This window comes from Schistosoma haematobium, chromosome ZW, assembly GCF_000699445.3.
Source record: "Schistosoma haematobium chromosome ZW, whole genome shotgun sequence".
NCBI lineage: Eukaryota > Metazoa > Platyhelminthes > Trematoda > Strigeidida > Schistosomatidae > Schistosoma > Schistosoma haematobium.
Window position 1 is genome coordinate 14,431,669 of NC_067195.1, and position 26,229 is coordinate 14,457,897.

Genomic DNA, 26,229 nt, shown 5'->3' on the forward strand with positions numbered 1-26,229 from the left:
GGACAATATTATTCCAATATTTACATCTATAACAAATAATTGTTAAATAGCTTATCAGAATATTTTCTGTAATTGCTTTGTAGTCTTACAATTATACTATATAAATTGTTTATATTTAGTGTTAATTGAAATGTGAACGTATTAATAATTTTTTTAATGTTATTCAAGCTTTCCATTAGTTGATCGTTCTGTTTTTATCATTTTAGTGAGAAACCAATCGATTATGGTGATTTGATGATTGCATTAAAGACATCATGTAGTAAATTAGGTCTAATGGAAGTCGAAGGTAATTTATAAAATAGATTAGATAGACATTTTTATCTGACAGTAATTTTTGTATGAATGAATATAATTTATTTACAGTTCCTCAGGAAACTTCTTAAGGGTTGTTGATATTCACTAGTCAAAGTATTTAAATTCCAAACTGATTGTTTGATTAACTATATTAGGCTAGCAGTTATGAAGTTTTGTTGATAAGTGGTTTACTTGGACAATACACAAATGAATTCGGTATTAAATTATCTTCCTTTATTATTAACTTACAAAATTACTAAATAAAATGTATGATATAATTTACTCAAAAATGAAGAATATTTGAGCGAACAATTGTTTTCAATAACTTCATCATCAGGCTCTACAGTTATAAATCCATAATTATGATATTTTACAAAGGCCAAAAATAATGCATGTATGAATGAATTTGACAATGTTATGTGTTAAAAATGGTGAACGTTTGCATCTGTTACGATATATATATATATATATATATATATATATATATATGTATATTGTGTTATTTGCAAATTAGAAAGGTCACTCACTAAAGGTCAGGATGATTTGGAGTAAAGTGTTCAGTCACAATAAGTAGAATAGTATTATAGCAAAAATGAAAATGCAAAAAAAAATTGTGTGAATAAAATGTATAGTAGGAGAATTTAATCTTATCACTTGAGATAATAATCTCCACAACCCCTATACTAGTAATCAACATGTGCTCACTAGTGACTAGCTTCGTGAGGGAATTCTCGAAGTTCTAGTGAGAAGCCGTGATCAGTGGAGCTAATCTATGTCGGGTAGAGACAGGTATCTACCTCAGTACAATGGAAGTTGGTCGCGCAATTTCGTGGATTGATTGATGTTAGACACTATCACCACTGGATGCCGGCTCAGTGGTCCAGTTGGTTAAGCACTTGCGCGCGAGACCGAAGGCCCTGGGTTCGAATCTCGTGGGGTGCGGGGTCGTGGATGCGCACTGCTGAGGAGTCCCACAATAGGACGAAACGGCCGTCCAGTGCTTCCAGGTTTTCAATTGTGGTGGTCTAACATCAACCGGTTCATGATCTCAATCAAAAACTTAGTAATCTCCACAACCCCTATACTAATAATAAGATTGTTGTGTGAATATAATATGTGATAAGGGGGATGTTATCAAGGTAATTACGATCAACGAATTAGGAATGATGAATATGAAGATTAAGATAGAGATAATCAAAAATAATGATGATAAGGAAAATAAATGAAATAAAGGAAGGGGGTAAGAGGTTTATAATATTCAGTCTAGGTATTCGGTGATCCAGTCGTAGGCCAAGGTAAACAAAGAGGCTGGATATATTTTTTCATGATACATAAATTAGGTCTTCTGGAGTTGATCCAGATGGCTTCGGCTACGTAAAGCAATCGTAATCTGGCTCCTTGAGGTAGATATTTTGGAACTTGATATAAAACAGAGAAAGCTTCCTATATTTTGATATGATGCTCACGATCTACCAAGTGGTAGTTCAACATTAATACATAATGCTAGACATCTATCACTGAATCATACTTACGAGTAATATACTCTAGTTGTGCTATCTTTTGTGAACTAAACGGATTTTTTTAATGGACCACTACATTGTTAACTCACTTGTGGAATTATTTTTTGCTTGTTGAGAGTTTTAAGTTTAATCATGTATAGGATCATATAAAGTTCAATACATTCGACTTCTCAATGTTACACTATCTGATGTTATGTTTAAGCTGCCAAAAGTTTCATAAACAACTCATCGGATTGATTATATTGACAGACGGATAGCATGACAGATGAATTATCAATAGTATCTATTTTCATTAATGTGATTTATGATAACAAGATGCATACATCGAAATTTAATGACTACTGGCTACAATAAGTGTAAACATAACATTTAGATTTTGTATTCAGTGACATTCTCGAACATAGGAGATTATCAATCTCAACGTTTTCACACAAAACCCTACAAAGATTCAATGTAAAACCCTACTACTAAAGTCACCATAATTAATCAGCGCCGACAAATATAGTTCACCATTAGGAGTCGAATTGTTTGAAATATAGTTTAATCAAACACAATCACTTTTTACCATTCATTCATCTCAAATGTTCTGTTATTTTCTTGATCTTTTCTCAAGGTTTTGTCCACAAATGTATTCAACTTTATGAAACAACTGTAGTTAGGCATGGACTAATGTTAGTTGGTCCAACTGGATCAGGTAAAACTAAGGTGAGTTATTACTTTTAATTTTACGTTTAATGGCAAATAACTGTCTATGAGTAGGTAATAATTCTAACTAAAAATATGACCCAATATATGTGGTTAATGTTCAAGATTGTTATCCTTTCCTGTTTTTGACATTCAGGATTGGATTTAGATCAGTCGGTACTTATATATATTCATCCTAGTCGGAATCCTCGTCATTACCTGTAGTTACGAATTACATAACTGAGAAAAAGAAAAAAGCAAGAATAGTTAAAGAATTTGTCTACTTGGTTCACCTTTGAGAAGTGACACTGACACACGGAGATGGATTTGCATCTAGTCTGATGTTCATATTTTTTATTTATTTTAACAACATTCTGAAATTCATGAAATGTTTAGTTAACTCGCTATAGTAGATTAAAATCAGAAATAATCAGTCTTATCTCAGTAGATAGTCATGTAACATCCTAGCAAAACTACTTCATCTACTCGATATCCTACAGAATTTAGGCATAAAAGAATAATTTACAGTTATCTGTTATATAATACAACCGCCTTTCTAATAATTCGTAGTCGACCTTGTAAAAACTATTAACACTAAGCAGTATTTGACAAAAGTCTCTTATGATCGACAGCTTTCATTTCATTTTATCTATATTTATTTTCAGTGTTATGAGGTACTTCAAAATGCTTTGACATCAATTTGTAAAAAGGTAGCTCCAGATGGCACATTATTTCAAACTGTGCATACATATATATTAAATCCTAAATCAATAACAATGGGACAGTTATATGGCGAATTTAATCTATTAACACACGAATGGACTGACGGTATATTAAGTACATTAATACGTCATGGTGTTAATTCATCGGATGAAGATAAACGCTGGTATATATTCGATGGTCCAGTTGATGCTGTTTGGATTGAAAACATGAATACTGTATTAGATGATAATAAGAAATTATGCTTAAGCAGCGGCGAAATTATTAAATTAACTGATCCAATGACTATGATGTTTGAAGTAGCTGATTTGGCCGTTGCTTCACCAGCTACTGTTAGTCGATGTGGCATGGTCTACTTAGAACCAAGTATTTTAGGATTGAAACCATTTGTACAATGCTGGATAAAAAAATTACCTGATCCAATATATCATCAACATGATAAACTTCAAGAATTATTTGATAGATATATGGAAGTAGGTTGTGATGACTTGTTTGGTTATTTTGTAAATGATAAAAGTAAACACTTCATTTTGGTTGTTGTACTTGTTTAGATCTTTGCAATTTAATTGAGTTCAAACTAACAACGTTAACTGATCATTCACAGACAGTAGGAGCTATCAGTATAGTTTAAACAAATAAATGATTTTTGAAATTACCTTATAGCTTACTGAACTACAGGGTTTCAAGAAAATAAGATAAATCAATATGAAACTTCTGTAGACAAGCATAACTGATACTACTTTGTAGCTCAACCACGTAATAGAAGCAGTGATAAAATTAGTAAATAAACAATTAGTCTAATAGCCAACAGCCTATACTATTGATATTTAATTAGGTTGTGTCAGGTTGAGACCTCAATGTACCTTATTATCTATCACTAGCATATTAAGTATATGAAACAGTGTTATAAATTTACATACTTCTGTGAAATACGTATTTATGTACTTTTTTGCCGTACATAAATGAGATTTTTTCCATGAAACGAAATATGAAATATGAATGAATAAACAGAAATAAATAGAATCATTAATGACCAGAATATTTAACATTCATTTCACTTTCTAAAACAGTGTAAACCTACAGGAGTAACACTATTTACATTTAGTTGAAGGAGTTTTGTTTAGGTTTGTATACTTCGTGGGCTGAGTTCTTGATACACTGATCTTAATCGGGGTACCTAGAAATCTGTGATGACAATAACCTACAAATCTAATTAACTTCTACAAAATCCCTTCAACTAAGCAATGGTAATCAGTTCATTAGTCACCAACGTCAAGATATTTTTGAAGCCCAGATATATTGGCATTGAAACAGTTTTACCAATAGTGTTTGATAATAATAGCACAATATCAGAAATTTATTCTAGTCGAAATTATACCATAGTATACTAACTCAGTGGTTCTAATACTTAACTATTCGTCAAGATACCCTAAGTCCCTGGGTTAAAACCTTGATTAAGTAGTAGGTGCATACTTATGAAAGTTCACATACAAGGACGAAACAGCTTCTTGATGACTCCTTATTTTCATTGGTATCTCAATTGAGATCAATCTGTAATAAATACAAACTAGATACTAAATAATCAAAATATTTTTGAATGACTGATTCGTAAATGCTGTTCTACTTCTTTCTTCAAAACTTATGATGCAACTAATAACAAAAGCATTTGTCGAGTGGTCAACTTTGGACTATTTAATTAATCAATATGACGGATACGAATCACATCAATTAATTTAGGCAAAAGAGAAAACTACTAAGAGCACAGAAAACCAATATCCGAAAATCAGTCAACCCAGAACAAATAATTGGTCAACAGCATAGAGGATACTCGTAGTAATAATAATGTGTTTGTTTGAGAAACGTTTAATACTTAATTCAATGTACCGAAGACATGCTGTTTCGTAGCTAAAGCGGCCATTTACATCTAATTGTATCCTATACCCAGTAATAATCTAACTGATAGCCTAATTGTTCAGCTTATCATATCACTTGCATAAACGTTTAACTCAACATAAGAATATTGACAGTTTAACATGTCTTCTTTTAATAAAAACATAAACGATACATTAAAACATATAATGTAACACATTTGTCATACTAAATTACTAAACTGAAATTATGCTGTAAGTAAAATAATTTTTCAGAACTTTCCATTTGTATTTTGACAGGATTCAATAAGATTTATTAGAAATGAAACGAAAGAGATTATTACAACAACTGATGGACAATTATGCTTTAGTTTAATGAAAATGATGGATTGTTTTTTTGTACCATTTCAATCGAAAGAGGTTAGTTTTGTTAGTTATTCAATAAATTGTTATATTTCTGTTCCAAATGTCAAAATAAAACAACATAATTGAGTGATCTTTTTACTACTCTCTATCACTCCGATAGAGAAGTACAAAAAATATTGATTGGTTTAAAGAATTGAATAAGGTTACATTTTTTAATAAATTAATATAATTTAATAGTTGAGATCATGAGTCAAGTTTAGCTAGAACACCATGGAAGATCTGAAATCACTAGACGGCCGCTTCGTCCTATTGTGGGACTCCTCAGAAGTGACCACACACGATCCTGCCTCGCGAGATTCGACCCCAGGACTTATCGATCTCATGTGCGAACACTTAACCTCTAGACCACTGAGTCGTCATCCAACGGTGTCAACGTCTAACTTCAACCAACCAACGAAATTGAGCGATACATACACCATTATCTTCAGTGAGTTACTATCTCACAACAGACCAGGTTGAACTCCACTGGTCACTGCTTCTTTTATATAGCGGTTTAGCTTGAACTGACTCATGATCTCAACTATTAAAATTACTACAATATCCACGAAACCCCTTCTGAAAGTAATATATTCCTAGAATTTTCAAAAACAGACAATCACTAAAAATATACGAGAAATATTTTGAAAAACAAAAGACAGCCAGCCATTAATAAACATGAATAATATAGGGATCCTCTGTGAAATACTTTACAGAAATGACGAAAGATAATTATTCAATGAAACTGAGTCATTCTAGTCACTTTGTTTGTATAATGATCCTAGTTGAGTTTCATATATATCTATACATATTTCCTAAATAAATAATTTTGATTATCATCTAAATTAGCTTTGTTTGTCAAATATTTTTCTTCATTAAGAAATCTATGACAGTTGATATAATGAATAAAATACATTTAACACTGAATTGCTTTTATTATAACTTGATATGATAAAAAAGAGAACTAGGTCGTCCAATTCAGTACAAGATTATTTCACTGAAAGCTTTTTTTTATCAAGAAAGCGGAGAAACTATAACTTATGGACGACCTTTGGACGAATCTCAAGTGATCTTAGGAAATATTAGCCAGTTGGAAAACAGTTAGTAGAAAGTAAAAATATATTATACAAAACCAAAAAATTAAAGTGGATACACTTCTTTTACATGGTTCAAAAACTTTTCAAGGTTAGAAGGTAGTTCGGAAGTTCTGAAATCGTAGTGCAAATGGTAGAGGAACTTATCCATATAGCTCCATAATAGTCGGCCCCTCGAACCACGATAAGGTCGTAAAAAACTCCTTCAGCCTCGACCACATTGCTTCAATATTGTTAGTGTTCACTCTGATTGTAGGGTCCACAAAATGGAGATTGTGTATAACGAAATGATGCACATAACCAAGCCCATTCAGACATCTGTACGCTCTCTAATCATCTGTATATATTGTAGTGCCTAGCTGCACACATTCCCGTATAATTGGTATTATTATTGTTGCCTGTCGGTTTCTAACCCTTTGGATATGTCCCTTTTGAGTTGACTTGTCGTAAATTTCAAAGATCTGATCCCTACAATACTCGTACCACTGAACAGCTGAAGCTTGAGTAATGTCTGTAAATGTTGCAGCCAGTATTACTGGTGCTTTTATCATCCAATTCGCAACAGTTTTCATGATTTCTGTTCCAACAGACTTCTCCCTCCAACATAAATAACATCAAAAGATAATCTCATCACGGTAGTCTGCAAACGGCACAGCAGTCATTTGATTATTGCAGTCACAAATAAAGGAACTTCTTAGTAATCTCATCTGTTGTAGCCGCTCAATTATCATGTCTCTAAACTCCGCTGTAAACTGATCGTACGCGGGCATCAGGTACTGAAATTGGCGCCGTGACCTTAAAATTCCTCAGACGCTTCTTATTGGCTCATTCATAAATCATAGTCTCGCCAGGACAGCTTATAAATTGATCATTTACCCTTAGTAAATTAGTCGTAAAATGGTCAACAAATTCTTTTGAGAAGGGGTTTGTGGAGATTTTAGACATTTTCATAGATTGAAATCATGAGTCAGTTGAAGCTAGACCACCATTGAAAATCTGGAAGCACTGGACGGTCGTTTCGTCCTAGTATGGGACTTCTCAGCAGTGCGCACCCACGATCCCGCACGCCGCGGGATTCGAACCCAGGACCTACTGGCTTCGAGCGCGAGCACTTAGCCATTAAACCACTGCGCCGGTATCCAACGGTGGTCTAGCTTCAAATGACTCATGATTTCAATCTGTGAAAATTCTTTTGAATTAAATGTTTAGCATGAATCTGTGTATTGCTTATGATAAAAGGAATGGATAGACTGTGCTAACATATAAGTCATTAATGAACACCGAGTAGGTTAAATTAAGTTAACATTATACGTTTTATGTGTTTGGCTGTTTTAAAATTAATAGTACATGACTTAGTCTAACAGTAAGCTAGTTGTAACTCAAACAGATCAGTGGTTAGGTTACAGACTGTGATCACAGTTCGAATCCCATGACGTCATGATCCTATTGGTTTCCTACGGTCAATTAGACATTAAAACATAGTGCATACAAAGTAAAAGGACTTAGATTAGTGATCGCATTGAGAATTGATCAATAGAATTAAATCAGAATTAAGGTATAAACAAACATAAAATGGTCTACAACTTTGATCAATCAATGTAAATGTGTTGTTCTTGTTCAGCTAATGTAAATTAAACTTTTATAATGCTCAATACATTTCTCCCAACATTTGATGATCTTTTTTAAAACTTGTAATAGTATAAAACATTACTAAAACATAAATTTAAATTTTTTCTTCGTTTTATTTTATAATTAGAATTTATCCAAAAAATGATGATTTAAAACTTACTCAAGCTTACTATCTAAAGTCTACACAATTATTAGAATAAAACTAGAGTAAAACTAAACAGTCCTTATTATTTTCGCATAATAATATGAATCAGAATTGGTAGAAATGGCTTGAATCCATTCACTCCTTATCTTCTTTTAGATATTGAGTTTCAAAGTTATCTTGTACTTCTTTTTCGGTGAATTCATTATTTCTTCTCGTTTTATATTGCCTATACCTCATCTTTTCTTCTGTTACCACTTCTACCGTAGTAGATGAAAACTCAAGTAAGGTAAACCACTTCATTGTCTAATGCTAAAATATACAATGTCTTCATAAAATATGAAAAGCATACGTTAAATACATCATTTGGACATCTTCCTTCAGTTGTCCTTTACATACTTCAAGTTTATTCCAATTCTGTCGTCATTATATTTTCTCTCTTCTTTCCTTCCTGTTCTTTTCAATTCAATCCTAGGCTATCAGGCATTCCACTTCTCACTGGTGTCGCCTACCACTTATATCTGTCAGCATACGTAGCAAACGCCACCCTACTACTTCGTGATTTACCGTAATAGTTTTATCTCACTGTAAAAATACGGTATGGAAACTAAAAGCAATTCACTCTGCTTGATCCTACACTAAGTCAGTCGGTCACTATCAACGTAGTTTATGTCTCAGAGATGTACTGACGCGAATTGCAATACCAAAATAGAACCACGAGTTTAATGCGTTCCTACTAGTTGTGAACGGGGAACTTCGTATTTAGGTTTCGTTTAGTCTGGGATTCATCAAAATGAGTGCCTGCAATCTTGAGAGAACTGATACTTTCTGTCAGATCTAAACCCGCATCACCTTAATTTACACTTTAAGAAATTAGAGTTAAGCGATTTGGATATCAAGTGACCTCCGGCAAAAACTGACATATTTCCAATTAATTGATCACTGAATAGTGACCAATGTCGTATTTGTTTACTTGTTTATTTTAATAACAATGGGACCTTTCTTTTCTACTAAACTTTTTCATGATTTAGAAGAATATAAATACTGATGAAATGATTTCACGAGTTGGTCAGGCAATAGAAAGTTGGTTTCTATTTTCACTGATTTGGTCAATCGGTGCTACGTGTACTAATGAAGGACGTATGAAATTTGATCGATATTTAAGGCATAAAATGAAGGAACTGAAAGTATGTATAAAAATAGTTGTGTATAGAATTATTTTCATATTAATGTTTACTAATGACTAAGGATGAATAACATTTTATATATAAAGAGGTAAGGTTATTAGACATTGTTCATTGCTAGAAATAGTTTACATCATGATCAAATAACAAGTAGAAAATCCCTAAAAATTAAAGAACAATGGATAGTTGTTTCATTTTAATATGGGACTTTTTTCAGCTAAATTATTGAAATTATAAACAATATAAATTAGTTAACGGTCTAACCATTTTCACATAGTTTAGTATTTATGGATAATATGCATAGATTTGAAAGAGCATTTTTATATTTTACACCACAAACCAACATTATCGAAGTATCTATTGAAAAGCAGGAGGTATTTTACGACTGTTTCATAGTAGTACATGACTCCGCAGTATTGCATTTTTTCGAAAATATGAGGAGTCGAACACAAAATCTTCAGCTCTCTTGGTGACCGCCTACTTTTTCAACTACTGATTCATCACTTTTAACTCTGATCGGTGTGATATATTGTGAAAATACCTTCAATGTCACTGACAGGTAGCTGCTTTAGACCCGCTATGGTTGAACTCCACTGCTGAAGAGCCACATACCAAGCCAAAGTAGATGTTCAGTACTTTTTTTACAGTATTTATCTAACTAAATCCACTCTATGATGTAAATTATTAAGTTCACTTCCGAAAACCTCCTTCATAAAAGCAATAACTCCATGTATGTGAATACTCCTTAGCAAATGTTTAGTTTTTGAATTACCGACTGTGACTGTTTAACATATATAGTTATACATACCCTAATACACAACAATGTTTTTTTATGCACAAACAAAGTGTGGCTTACCATTCCCTGAAGAAGGATTAATTTATGATTATCGTTTCGAAGATGATGGTTTACTATCACTTTGTGTCAAAGATGACGAGGAGGAAGATAATTGTGTAAATCGAAAAGTAAGGATAACATTTTTACTATATTTTGTAAATGTGCTGTTTAAATGATGCAGTGAAAAGACGAACAATATCAGAATTATGTGTTATATATTAATCCGATTTTACTTCGAACAATATGACTAAAAATTAACTCGTTAAGATATCTACATAATAAATGAAAGTGGTCAAACTGGGCAGAAGACATGACATCGAACAAAATACTAAGGTAAATGTGTCTTCATAAGCGGTACGTGGACAATATAATAGTCACTGACAAATATGATACTTGTTGTCTATAAATAAAACTTTGTACACTTCTAAAGCACATTGGTCTTCCTTATGAGCAAGAGATAAATAATCGGCTTATCTTTATAAATATAATTCTCAGCGGAAGAAAAGACGGTTCAGTCAAATGGTTTGTTTAAAGAAAGTCTAAGTGGACAAAATAGTATTTCACTTTCGTGGTAATTTTCAGATCCAATACAAGCGAGGTTTGATAGAGGGCTTATTAAATAGGATAAATCATCTTTACTCAAAAGATACCAAATAAAATGAAGTAGAGCTTTCTACTGAAACGTCAATTAAAAATGGATATTCATTTGCCAATGGAAAGTCGACAATTTGTGAGGGCTTACTGTGTTTCAGCATCCAAGAAGCAGGACTACATCACCTCACTGTTAAGAGGTTACAAGCAGTTTTGAAATGAAATAAATGAATAAATTAACGATTAGTAGAACATTTTACACAGCTCAAATTATTAACATTGAAAAGTCAAGATTCGTACCTCACGAAAAAATCTAAATGTTATATAAACAAATAGGTTTTATGCCATTACTTTTTTTAACTTATATGTATATGTAGACACACATCTATAGGAAAGACCAGTTATGAACTCCAAGTGAAGATGACTAAACGCATACTTACATTATTACAAATACAAATGAAGTCCAATGGTTCAATAAGAGCACGCGTTAAACAACCATCTTCCTCTATTGGTAAATATTTAGATGAGAGGAACCATAGGGTTGATATTAAATCAGCCTTTGTGGTGTTGAATTGGCATGCCTTTGGGGTTTATTGAAGCCCAAGTCATACAATGATCAATAGCATCTTTATATGTTTTTATTGAATTTATCCTACTGATAGTGACTTTAGGTTAATATACAGGGTGATATTATTTGTATCTTCATAATTATCTCTGTTTTTCTACGTTTCCATTTCACTAGTTTAATAACTTTCATTTTTCATATAAATATATTTACAAGCGATCAAATCACTTGCAATAAGGTGTCACCAATAAATTACATGGTTCTGATAAAGTTCTCATTCTTATTCGATTGTCGTAATCTATCAAAAGGATTTACTGCTTTACGTAAATACAGTTATTAAATTGTAGAGGGAGAAAATATATTTTAGATTTAACAGAGAATATTTTTATGCTATGCAGGAATTTATAACCACTTAGCTCGATTCATATTACAAATGATCATCAGTTAATCAATCTAAAATCTGAATACATATTGTTTTTTAAATGGTGCTCAAGTGCTTTACTGTCATGTCGTGAATAAAGAATAAATAAGTACCTTTGTTCCATCGATTCTATTCTAAAGTGGGCACACGAGACGAAACGTCAAGGGTCCGATCCCTCGTAATGCATGCGTACTGCCGAAGACTCTTATACTAGGACAAAACTAATATCCAGCGCTTCCTGGTTTTGATGGATATCTAATCTAGGTCACTTAGTGATGTCTATAACATTCAATAATCTCCACAAATTTCAATACTGATAATAAAAATAAATTACGTACCATTTCGAAATTAAATAAGCCTTCAAAATAAACAAATCTGTACTCCAACAAGACACCATAGTAATGAGAGGAAGAAATATCAATAAAAGTAGAAAACAATCGACTTTTAGAAACAAGGAAGTCATAAAATTCTTTTAAGATGAGTAATAATACTAAGTATGTTTTAGATATATCGGTCGTTTGACGAGTCCCAACTAAAACGAAACGAGCGTTTCGTATTACACTGTTAGTCACCATCCATCTCTGCTTATAAAATAAGTTTAGTTTAATACTGAGAAACAAGTGAATTTAGTAACGTTGGATATTCACTGCTTTATAATGATTAAACTTATTCGACTTTTTTATTCAAAATATTAAATTTTCGACTGGTATTTTATTTTTATGACAAATAAAACAAACTTGAATGTAGATGCATTGGGTAAATTGGATGATAAATATACCAGAATATAAAATCACTTCAGATATTCGTTATTCTGACATTATTATACCAACAATCGATAACGTACGTTCAAGTTATATTATTGAAATGTTATTATTAGCTAAAAAACCAGTTTTATGCATTGGTCCAACTGGTACAGGGAAATCATTAAATATTTTGCATAAATTAACACGTCATATGCCCAAAGAGTATATACCAGAATTTATTATATTCAGTGCTAAAACTACAGCAAAACAAACACAAGATTTAATTGATAGTAAATTGGATAAACGACGTAAACATTTATTTGGTCCACCATTAGGACGTTACATTATATTTTTTATTGATGATTTAAATATGCCTACATTAGAAGTATACGGTGCACAACCACCTATTGAATTAATACGTCAATGGATGGATTTCAGTGGTTGGTATGATTTAAAAATGATTGGTGAATTCCGTAAATTAATTGATGTGAATTTTATATGTTCAATGGGTCCACCTGGTGGAGGACGTAATCCGATCACTGCTAGATTAATGCGTCATTTCAATGTTTTGGCATATAATGAGCTAGATGACTCCAGTATGCAATTAATATTTAGTGTAATCTTAAAATCATGGTTAAATCGTTCTACCAGTGAAAATGTAACAATGAAACTTATGTCTTATACTGATGATTTGGTGAAAGCTTCAATTTCAGTCTATAAAACAATTCAAAAGCAATTATTACCAACACCAGCTAAAAGTCACTATACATTTAATCTAAGAGATTTATCAAAAGTATTTCAAGGTATGCTTATGATGGATACTGATCAGTTAAGTGGAAATATTGAACAATTATTACGTTTGTGGTATCATGAATCATGTCGAGTATTCCAAGATCGATTAGTGAATGATGTAGATCGTGATTGGTTTAATCAGTTAATTAATAAAACATCAAAAGAAATGTTCAACTTAAATGTAAATGATTACGTGACAACTACGCCATTATTATATGGAGATTTCTTGTCCATATCGAAAAATGACGCTTCAAAATATATGGAAATGACTGATCATAGCAAAGTAAGTTATTTCTCTTTTGTTTAGATATTTTCGATTACCAATAATATAGTTGTCGTTTGAGTGAAAATATCACTTAACACCCACCTTAAGAGATACTTAAGAAGGTCTTGACATTTTAAATACTACTTGTTGATCAGTGAGGTGAAAGATAAGCTAAAGTCTTTTACGAAAGGAGTAGTTAAAAAAGTTTTTTACGTTTCATAAAGTTTTAAATGTTTACATTATGTTGTTTCGCTTTAAAATAAAAGTTCACTGTACAGAAACTCATTCAGTAATATGTTTAATAGTTTTAAAAGTGATCATTCATAGAGCCTAGGTTGTTCAAGATATTCTACATAGCCTTTACAATTTCTATATGCAAAATTACTCAAAGACCAATGAAAAGGCGTTGTTGGACGACGACCTAGGAATCTCATACACATGCAAATCTCCATTCATTTAAATTTCCGTACACCACATATCTTTATTATTCAATGAAGCAAATCAGTTTTTATTGATTTGAGCTTCGAACCAAACATGCAGCAGAACGAGTAAGATTTTCATTTATTTTGGCAAATATATTATGTTGTAAATACTGACTGACAACATATAAGACACTTTCTTATCAACCTTAGCTGCTTAAATACTTTATAATGTCTTCTACTAATTTGCCTATCAAATAGATTTACTTAAGGCGGAAAGTTTTTATCGACCCGCCAATTTTTATGAACTAAAACGAATACATCTAAATAATTATTTTTAGGATGCAATGTGGTTACTAAAGTGAACAAATCGATATTATGAAATACTGCAATTTAGATTAGCTTGTTTGAGCTAATAGACGCTCACAACGCTTAAGTATACTACTTAACTGAGCTTCGAAAGACACATCATTATTGTTTATACACTTTGATCAAGATATCATCACCATTATAAAAAAGCATTGGTGTAATTTTATGTAGATGACCTCTCCTGAGAAACAGGAGCTCTCATCATTTTAACTGACATAAAATACTACTTGTTTCAAAGACTAAACAACGTCTACTGATTAGTTCAATTTTTCCTGTATAATTAAAATGAGATGATATTTTAACACACGAGATTGATACGGAAATCAGTTTAAAAAGTACATTTATATTAGGTTAAAATTTCACGTTTAAAAATCTGGAGGCGCTGGACAGCCGTTTCATCATAGTGCGGGACTTCTCATCAGAGCATATCCACGAGCCCGTAGGAGGGGCTGGAACCCAGGACCTTCGGTCTCGTGCGCAAATGCTCAACCTCTAGACTATTGAGCCGACATCCAGCGGTGTTAATGTATAAATTCAACCAACCCATAATGTCACGCGATCATCTTTCATTTTCTTCGGCTGGTAGCTGCATCACACCGGATATGGTTGCACTCCACTAGTCATGACTTTTTACTGGAATTCAAAGAATTCCCTCTCGAGGCGTTTCTGTTAACGGTACCGGATATGAAATCACTCCTCAATCACCTAAACTGTCCGAAGAAATCTTAACTTCAATTCTCAGGTGCCGAAATATCTTGATGAAATTCATTTCTAATTAATATGACAAGAAGTAATGTATTTCAGTTAATGCTTAGGGGGTATGCATATAACCTGTTTATAAATTCTAATTCTCTATTGATGACTTACAAATCAATTCATTTTGACAAGAAATCATAAGGTCATTTACTTCAACTGATGCTCATATCCCCGGTAATAAAATTTAGATTCTTTTGAGAATTTCATTACAATAATTAATTTACTAACATACCTTCGTTTTTAGGTACTACAAGTTATAGAAGAAAACCTCGATGATTACAATCAAATTAATACAGCAAAAATGGATTTAATATTGTTTATTTATGCAATACAACATATTTGTCGAATTTCACGTATTATAAGACAACCACAAGGCAATGCTTTACTTCTTGGGATGGGTGGTAGTGGTCGTCAGTGTTTAACACGTCTTGCATCTCATATGTAAGTTAGTATTTCTCTTTATTACGTCTTCAGTTTGATATAGCGTTCTGTTATCTTTCTTTCGTTTGATGATTGACTTCCTTGCTTTAGTTCGTATTTGTGTATTTTTTTTATTAATCCCGAAATAATTTGATTTTAGTAAAACGCAGTGGTTTCAGTCCCTCTATTTATTCAAAATATTAACACTATTTGATTAAAAGGGTTTTGTGGATATTGAGTTAATTTGTAGACAGTGTTTATCGCAAATTAACGGCACTTGCGGTACAATTAAGACCTAAGTAATATTTAGCAGCTAATATGTCCCGATTCGAAACTCCAAAGATTTCTAGCGTTTTCTGATTTGCAACGATGTCAAAGGTGACATCAACCTGTGATGAATATAATGTACAGTTCATTTAATTTTGAACTTATTCAGCTTATTGGTATGAAGAAGACTGAAATCTGTAGTACTTGAGTACGATATTATACAGTTTTTTAAGTGAGTAAATGTTCTTTAAAGTAATCACTCTTATTACATTGGGATTAAGGAAGTTAAAGATTTGTTGTTGAAAACCTTTAATCTTCTGTAAAGTTTAATAAAGACGTTAGCATGTGTTGCAGTTAAACTATCCAATGTTCATAATCACAATATATTTACCGACCAAAAAAATTATTGTTGATATTATTTATAAAATGTGATTTCAATAGGAAATGGCTATTGTAACTCACAGTTCAAATAAACAATCCGTTGGCGTTTTTAGAGGTTAACAATAGGAACAAATGTAATCGTATTTGGACAGTTAATCTCAAACTGATAGAAATAAAATTTTAATAAGCTCCTTTCTAGATTACTGTCAGTTAGAATCAAATAAAACGTTGATAATTCTGATAATACTAATGATATTATTATGACGTCAGTGAAGTTAACCAAATTTTAAAATCTTGGTTATTGTTTAGTAAATTTAAATAAATATATGTATTGAGAAAATTATAGGCAAAACCTCAGAGTAGGTTTTGTACCTGAGTATTACACAGGTATAGTCAGAGACCTTTTTGTGAAAATTTACGAAGAAAAAGAGTAATTTTTAGTATAATTTACTAAGTGAATGTCACAGCTCTATCGATGAGTGAGCAGTCAATCTACAGTTGACAAGTCATTTCCCCCAACGTTATATACACAATCGCAACATGTTAGATGATTGAAGATAGTCAGTAAGAAGATTTGATGAAATGCGTCATGGATGCTGACGCAATTCTCAATACTCAAAGTCATACACCAAATCTATAGCTTCTGTGAATAGAAAACAGTTAACCAGACATAATACGATTACGTACTTACTTTAAATACGTCTTTGATACCTCGTGGAGGATCATAGGCCGCCCACGAGCACTCTCTATCCAACCCTGTCCTAGGCAATCCTCTCCGGTTCATTCCACTTGACACTCATCCTTTTCATGTCTACTTCCGATTCCCGACACAATGTGTGCATTGGTCTTCCACTTTTCTGTCTCCCTTCAGGATTACAACCTACGGCTTGCCTCGTGACACCGTTCAATGATTTCCGTAATGCATGTCCTATCCACTTCCAACTTCTTTTCCTAATTTCCTCTTCAGATAGAAGATGGTTTGTTCTCTCCCACAATAGGCTGTTGCTGATGGTATTTGGCCAATGGACATTCAGTATCTTGTTTAGGCAATTGATCACAAATACTTGTACCTTTTCGATGATGGCTGTGGTGGTTCTCCACGATTCAGCTCCACACACTAGAACTGTCTTTACTTCCGTATTGAAGATTCTCACTTAGATGTTAACTGACAGTTGTTTTGAGTTCCATGTGTGCTTCAACTGTAGGAATACGACACTCACTTTGCCAATCCTCGCCTTCACGTCTGCATCCGGCCCTCCTTGTTCATCGATTATGCTTTCCAGGTAAGTGAAGGATTCCACACCTTCCACAGCTTCTCGATCAAGTGTGGTTCAGATGATGTGCTCCGTGTTGTATTTGAGGATCTTGATTTTCTCTTCGTGTGTCTTGAGGTCTGGTGATGCAGAGGCTTCTCACACACTGTTTGTCTTGACCTGCATTTGTTGATGTGTATGGGATAGAAGGATCAGGTCATCTGCAATGTCTAAATCTTCTGATTGATTCCCAGCTGTTCATTGTATTCCGTACTTTCCCTTACACGTTGAGGTCTTCACAATCCAGTCGACCACCAGAAGAACGAGGAAGCAGGAGAGTTATCAGCCTTGTCCGACTCTGGTCCTTACTTGAAATGCATCAATCAGCTGTCGTCCATGCACCACTTTGCATTGTAGTCCGTCTTATGAATTCCCCATGATGTTGACGATCTTCTCATGTACTCCATAGTGTTGAATAAGGTTCCATATGGTCGTCCTATCTACACTGTCAAACGTCTTCTCATGGTCAATGACTTGGATGTACAGTGACGAGTTGCACTCAACTGACTGTTCAACGATGATCCGTGGTGTTGCGATTCGGTCTGTGCACGACCTATGCTTACGGAATCTGGACTACTGATCTCGAAGCTGGATGTCTACTGAATCTTTCGTCCTGTCCAGCAACACTGTAGACAACTTTTCCTGGTGCTGATAGTAGTGTGATGTCTCTGTAGTTCTCACATTTGCTCAGATCTCCTTTCTGTGTTATCTTGATGGGGGTTCCCTGCTTCCGGTCCGTTTGTTTAATCTGGTTAGCGTAATTTAGCAAACGTTTTTTCTTCTTGATGGGGTTGCCGTCCCCATACCCAACCCTCCTGCTTTACCCAGGCTTGTTACAACAGCAACTCTAGAAGAGCTACAGGCTGAGTTAGACACTCTAAAATAAAAGGCATATATTCAGAGTGGGTTATAATTTTTTATAATGAGTTTAAGAACTGACCTTTTTTTCCTATATATCCTCCGAATATAAACTTTTATGTTCTGTTACTTCAAGGGCTGAATATGATTGTTTTCAAATCGAATTATCTAAAAATTATGGTATGAATGACTGGCGTGAAGATTTGAAAAAAATAATGATGAAGGCCGGTATAGAAAATAAACCAGTAACATTTTTGTTTTCTGATACACAAGTAAGGAAAACGTTTCCATTTCTTTACAACAATGTATTCTTTAATTTCTTTCGTATTGTTTGTTTGAATCTTCTCCTTGTCGTTTACAATTACAATCGACCATTCTTTTATTGGTATATGTACATCCTTTGGGGATTGCCTCGATATTACCTTTAGTCACAAGCATTATAGGCAAAGATGGATGGAGACTAGCAGTGGAATCCAGGACGTGCGTTTCGTCCGATTTGGGGTTCATCGGCTGGATTTACCTGAACTCTGGAGTGAATATCAACTCTGGGAAGCAGGCACATCCAGCTGACGAGCTCCAAATGGGACGAAACGCGCGTCCTGGATTCTGTTGCTAGCCACTATTAATCTTTACTTATAGTTCAATCTTTTATGATTGAAAAACAAATTCATGCATGAACTCTGAGAATTTATTGATAAAGTTGACTTCTTCATGGATTTACTATGCTGGTTTGTGATATGATACAATTTACAATAACGAGTCAAAGCTACATGTGCCGTCTATCAATCGTTCTGAACTAGTCTGAAATATCCAGTCAGGAAAAATAACGATTCTTCTTCCACTTAAAAATTTGACACTGTTAAACAGATTAAATAATTGATCAAGACTCGTGTTTTGATGTTTAGAAAAAATGATCTGTCTTTTTGGAGAGATAAAAAACATCAAGTGCCAATTGACTTTTATGTTATCCTAATAAATACTAGTCCATATGCGAAAATCATCTACAAATTACAAATTTACAAGACCTTTTCGATAAATTTTCTGATTTGCATTGAAATGTAACACCAATCGACAGTTAGAATAATACTTCTACATTTAGCACTAAGTGAATTTTGAAATACAGACCTTTGAATATTGACATAATATATAAAGGTTGAACCTGAAGATCCTGGGTTACACCCCTATCAAAGTCTTGAATGCTTATCAGTGAGGAGTCCCATACTGGGATGAAGTACTTGTCCAATACTTTATTGCTTTCCACGATTACTTAACTAAGACCAGTCCCGTAATCTAAAGTATGGGAAACTTTCACTAAACTTTATTTGATTGCTAGTTTGCTTAAATGTCTCATTATGTACTTGTGACAACGGATACTTTTTTCTCTTTCATGATCATTATTATAGATAAAATCAGAATCGTTTCTAGAAGATATTAATAATATTTTGAATGCTGGTGATGTACCAAATATATATCAGTTAGATGAATTAGACAAAATATATGATTCTATGAAAATAGTAGCCGCTGAATCAAGTTTACAACCAACTAAAACTAATTTATTTTCATGTTATACAAAACGTATACGTGCTAATCTACATACAGTAATTACAATGAGCCCTATTGGTGAAATATTTCGTGCACGTTTAAGACAATTTCCAGCATTAGTTAATTGTTGTACAATTGATTGGTTCAGTGAATGGCCAACAGAAGCTTTAAAATCTGTTGCATTTAGAATGTTACAAAATATGTCTGATTTAGAAATTGACGAACAAACATTACAATCTTTAGTACAATTATGTATAGATATACATCAATCAGTTGTACAAAATACAGAATTATTTAAACAAGAATTAAATCGTCATAATTATGTGACACCAACAAGTTTTCTTGAATTACTAACTGTTTTCTCTAAAATTTATGGATTAAAAAAATCTGAAATAATTACTGCTCGTAATCGTACACAAACTGGTTTAGATAAATTATTATATACAGAAGAAGTTGTTTCAAAATTACAAGAAGAATTAGAACTAATGAAACCAGAATTGTTAAAAGCTGTTGAAGAATCCAGAAAAACAATGGAAGAAATTGCACGTGATTCTAAAATTGCTGAAGAGACACAAAATGTTGTAGCTCGTGAAGAACAACAAGCATTGATAAAAGCACATGAATGTCAAACGATTCGTAATGACGCACAACGTGATTTAGACGAAGCATTACCAGCTCTATATGAATCATTAGAAGCATTAAAATCATTGAATAAAAATGATATAACTGAAGTTAGAGCTATGATGCGTCCACCAGAAGGTGTGCGCCTAGTCATCGAAGCTGTATGCATTATGAAAGATGTTAAGCCGAAGAAAATAGCTGGTGATAAACCAGGCGTTAAAATTGATGATTATTGGGAACCAGGTAAAATTATGCTACAAGATCCTGGAAAATTTTTAGATAGTTTAATGAATTATGATAAAGAAAATATTCCAGAGTATATAATTCATAAAATTAAACCATACATTGAATCTGAAAGTTTCTCACCAGCAACAATCGCCAAAGTTAGTAAAGCATGCACTAGTATTTGTTTATGGGTTAGAGCAATGTTTAAATATTATAATGTAGCAAAAACAGTTGAACCAAAACGTCAGGCTTTACAATCTTCTGAATTGGAATTAGCTGAAACTGAACAAGTATTAAATGAAGCAAGAAATCGTTTAAAGGCATGTGAAGATCGTATAACTAGTTTACAAATAAAATACAATGAATGTATACGTAAACAACATGAATTAGAAGAGAAAAGTCAATTATGCGAAGCAAGACTGATTCGAGCTGATAAATTAATTGGAGGTTTAGGAAGTGAGAAAATACGTTGGAAAGAATCTGTCAGTAATTTAAATTACTTATTAACTAATCTTGTTGGTAATGTACTATGCTCCTCTGGTTCTGTAGCATATTTCGGACCATTCTCCGCTAAATATCGTTTAGACATGATTAATGAATGGGTGGATAAATTAAAGTATCATCATGTACCGCATACTACTGAACCGGCACCAAATCTAGTTCAAACATATGGTGATCCAGTAAGATTACGTAATTGGCATATACTTGGTCTTCCTAAAGATGCATTATCTATTGAAAATGCTGTGATTGTACAATTTTCAAGACGATGGCCATTGTTTATTGATCCTCAAGGTCAAGCAAATAAATGGATTAAATCATTAGGCCAACCAGATGGTATTATTATTATCAAATTATCTGATAAAGATTTTATACGTAATTTAGAGAATGCTCTTCGTTTCGGTAAACCATGTTTATTAGAAAATGTTGGAGAAGAGCTAGATCCAGTTCTCGAATCAGTCCTATTAAAACAAACTTTTAAACAACAAGGTGCAACAGTTATTAAACTTGGTGATGCAATAATACCATATCATAATGATTTCAAATTGTATATTACAACAAAACTATCTAATCCACATTATAAACCAGAAGTTTCAACTAAAGTGACTGTTGTAAACTTTACTTTGTCACCAAGTGGTTTAGAAGATCAATTACTAGGCATTGTTGTTGCTGAAGAACGTCCAGATTTAGAAGAGGCTAAAAATCAGTTAATTATTAGTAATGCAAAAATGAAACAAGAATTAAAAGAGATTGAAGATAAAATTCTGGAGCGCCTTAGTGCTACAGAAGGTTCACCAGTTGATGATATCGATTTAATACAAACATTAGAAGCATCAAAATTAAAATCAAGCGAAATTAAATCTCGAGTTATTGCAGCTGAACAAACAGAACGTGATATTGATGAAACTAGAAGTAAATACATTCCAGTAGCAGTGAGAACACAAATTTTATTCTTTTGTGTTGCTGATCTGGCAAATATTGATCCAATGTATCAATATTCCTTGGAATGGTTTGTGAATATTTTCCTTCAAGGAATAACAAATGCTGAGAGAGCTGGTGTGTAAAACTATAACTATTGCTTTTAATTATTTTGACTAATAATTTATACTATTCGGTACCAGTAAAAATGTTTCCTACAAAGTGTTGTGGGCATTTTCATTTACAGCAGGTACTCATGTTGATTATATTTTTCTTGATTTTAACTAAATAACTTCTGAAATTTAGGAAGCAATGAACACGTTTCATCCAAAGTTTAATAATCCTTAGCTGTACACACCTACAATATCCTCATAGGTGATACCCAGGAATTTTTGGCCTAGCGCAGAGCGCTCTAATGATGGATTACCAGTGTGGAAAAATATATAAAAAAATATTTTAACGTTATTGAACTACTCTCTAATTTAAAAAAGCTATCTACTTTAATCATCTTAAATTGTCTTTAAAAAAATACTTATTTGTATAGCCTAGCAAAACGTGAAGAAAATAATCACATCAGAGATCGTGATTCTTTTATTATATCCCATCGTTTTGATGTTGATCAATAAAGTAAGCCATTTTGGTAGGTAAATTTTTACCACGAACTGAATTCAGTTAGAGAAACATTTAAAATCAATAAAAGTATTGTACAGATAATTTACTTCTATTCGAAAAAAAATTTCTGTTGTAACGTGTGACTGCAAATTTAGATAGCAGCGTATCTATCGGTCGGATCAATGACACGTAAACACGTACGAACGACCCAGAGTCCCGATTGGCCCTGCTTCACTGTCTAGCCCAGCCAGTTGAGTCCAGAACACAAGTCTCAGCCTCTGAGTTATGAATCATTATATTTCAGACATACTCTGTTTACATACCAACCAAACAGACCACATCGACCATAAAATAGAAAACAACATTTGTACAATATTTAACAAGTGAAATAAATACTGACCAATAGGGAGTGCCCATTTAAAGTCCAAGGACACCATTAGACTTAACATGATAATTACTGGTATATTTTTCCGAATATCCTAACAATTTCCTCTAAGAAGACCTAAAACATTCGGAATTTTTATAACGAATAATCACTGAAAAGGAACGTATTTCTTTTTTTGTCTAACCCTTTTATTATTAATTCTATTGGAATGACTTGTTTTGGTAAGTAAATATTGCGTAATGATATTTGCATGTTAACTAGTTTTGAGTTATTTGAGGAAAAACACCTGAGTTACTTTTTATATCTGTAAGTACTCATCATTAAGGTTCTTATGTTTTCTTAGTAGGAATTATTCTTAGGATGAGGTCCTATCGGCAATAAGAGTTAAATCAACAGTAAATTAGTTTGTATTTATTCATTGTTCAGCATGAGAAAATTTCAGTACAACAAGAACCCAGTCGTTAAATTAATAGTTAAATAGTAATGTGAAAGACTGTAACATTAATTGCTGTTAGTTCGACTCTCTACAAAGAGCATCACATTCTTCCATTTAAAATTTTACTTCATGATGAGTACCAGTTAGTAAAAAGCTTAAGTTTAGAGATTTCTACTAAATATCTCCAATTATGTAACATTTAAATTTTCATATGCTTACAAATTCAATGAATTCTGCTTCAAAGAATGGAAATGTTTTCCTTCATTTACTGTTTGTTTTCAGATTTTGTTCCACAACGTGTAGAAAATATTAATGATTATTCCACATTTAGTTTATACTGTAATGTATGCCGAAGTTTATTTGAAAAGCATAAATTGATGTTTGCTTTCTTGTTGGCTATTCGAATATTACAAAATGAGGGTTTAATTGATTCTGTAAGTAATGTATGATACAGTTTTATTATTATTATTATTAATGTAAAAATATTGAAATTATTATAATTATTAATTCCATTGTAACAAATGTTCATTGAAAAATGTCTGGTTAATACGTTTGAGCATTTCTTGTTAGATATGAGAGCAGTTTTAATCAAAATTCTCATCAGTAATCAGTAGTATTTTAAATATGTCATTAAGTCAAACACAATGCTCTCAAAATTTATCCTTCAGTGTGAGATTACTAATTAAACTAATGTTGGTCGTATGAATACATAGGGTTAGTCCTTAAAATTAATGACAGCTGATGGAAAATAGATTCAGTAAGTATAGGCTTTCAGATTGGGATTCATTGAAAAATTACGGTTTGCCATCAGAAAAGTGAGTGAAATACCTATCTACGACTGGTTTTATTATTTCTATGCATATTGGTAATTTCTCCACTAGACAGACTGATATAGACTGTAACAATCTGGATCTATTTACATTGTTACCAGCCGATACATACCCTATGGTTAAGTATCATCAATATGTGTCTGAAAAAAATAATATCGTGGTGTATGCTACTTATGTCTGTCGACATAAGTAGAAGTCCAAAAAATCCAATTATTGTTCATAATTTTATCTATTTTGATAGTATTGATTTAAGTCATTACTATAGTTCTCATAATATCGTCTATGCTTATCTGAATGATACTAACTGTCGGTGTTAATCTTCATCAACGCCTTGCTAAATAGTCGATAGATGAGTCTTCCAACTCATCATTTGAATTTAATCTGATCCAGCAAAATAATTACTCAAACTTTTAATAACTTTCAGAATGATTAATTGCTCAAAAAATTACAATAACGAATCCAGTTTTCCAGGTAAAAGAGTAGAATAATGGAAGACAAATGAGATATGAATAAGTTAACTTCAACATGAAAGCCTTTAAGTAATATTATATTCAAGGATGAAAATACTATGAGATGATCATGAAAATTTAATCCCACATGATAGATTTAATTTCTGTAATATGGTTAGCGCAACAGTGCTGTTTTTATCATTATACTAGATAGCATTCTTAGGACAACTTATTAAATAATTCGACAGCCTCTTCTGATAATCTGATATGTGGTCAATAGCTTTCGTTTAATATATTTTCCAACTAATTTATTGAGCCCGCAAACCTGATGAGAATGAAAATATAGATTAAAAAGCCAATTTTATTTCTTATAATGTGAATTATATGGTGACCATCATCTATGAATATCTATAGACAAGCTTGCTAGCCCAGAAAATCAGATATAGATATCGACTTTGACAGACTGAACAACTGACTTGCTGTCAATATCCCGCTAACATCTATATTTCATTTTTATGGTGGCCAAATGAGTGATCAGTTTGGTTTCACTGATTAAAGCATATACTACCTAGATAGATAGTTAGTGATCTGATTTTTCGGGTCGTAGTTACTTCGATATATTGTTTTAATAAATTTTAAAATGAATCTGTGTAAATCACATTTCCCTGATCAGTTTAAATGAAATTCTAAAACTTTTGATTGATTATTTTCACTTAATTATTAAGATGTAGTGAATTTTGACATGTATGCATCTAAATTAGTCAAAACTATTGGAGAAATCAATTAAATAGTAATCTAATCTACCGACTCCCTAAAATGAATTAAATTTTAATGAGAACTAAGTTCCATCAGGTGCTCTATGACAAGACAGTTTATATTTTTCATTGCCAGGTTTTTATGATCTACCAATTGTTAGTATTAGACTTCCTAAAGTTATTGTTATAGAATAAAATCTTTCCACCATACTCTGTACCTTTTATATCTTATCAGATATAGATTAATTACCAGAATTAACCTTGAATTCATAAACCAGTTTGACGACAAATTTTAAAATGCAGGCCATTCTCCGACTTTTATGGTTGAGTGTTGTATGAATACCTCTGTTTTATACTAAATACTAGTTATATGTATGATGCTTAGTTATACCACTGAAGAGGGTGAGGACTTCAAATTTTAAAAAA

At 32.5% G+C, this 26,229-nt stretch overlaps 1 protein-coding gene across 1 annotated transcript in view; it reads left to right on the forward strand.

The window, feature by feature from the left end:
* The first annotated feature begins 209 nt into the window (after nucleotides 1–209).
* The window catches only part of DNAH1 (Dynein heavy chain 1, axonemal), a 44,284-nt gene continuing 18,264 nt past the window's right edge, over nucleotides 210–26,229 (forward strand). Inside the window, exons 1-11 of the mRNA XM_051210484.1 lie at nucleotides 210–286; nucleotides 2,428–2,519; nucleotides 3,164–3,691; nucleotides 5,387–5,506; nucleotides 9,385–9,540; nucleotides 10,384–10,500; nucleotides 12,697–13,767; nucleotides 15,538–15,734; nucleotides 18,669–18,804; nucleotides 19,936–22,474; nucleotides 24,052–24,203. Of these exons, the coding sequence (XP_051070478.1) occupies nucleotides 3,428–3,691; nucleotides 5,387–5,506; nucleotides 9,385–9,540; nucleotides 10,384–10,500; nucleotides 12,697–13,767; nucleotides 15,538–15,734; nucleotides 18,669–18,804; nucleotides 19,936–22,474; nucleotides 24,052–24,203 (4,752 nt within the window). The 5' untranslated portion in view covers nucleotides 210–286; nucleotides 2,428–2,519; nucleotides 3,164–3,427. The remainder of the gene's footprint in view (nucleotides 287–2,427; nucleotides 2,520–3,163; nucleotides 3,692–5,386; nucleotides 5,507–9,384; nucleotides 9,541–10,383; nucleotides 10,501–12,696; nucleotides 13,768–15,537; nucleotides 15,735–18,668; nucleotides 18,805–19,935; nucleotides 22,475–24,051; nucleotides 24,204–26,229) is intronic.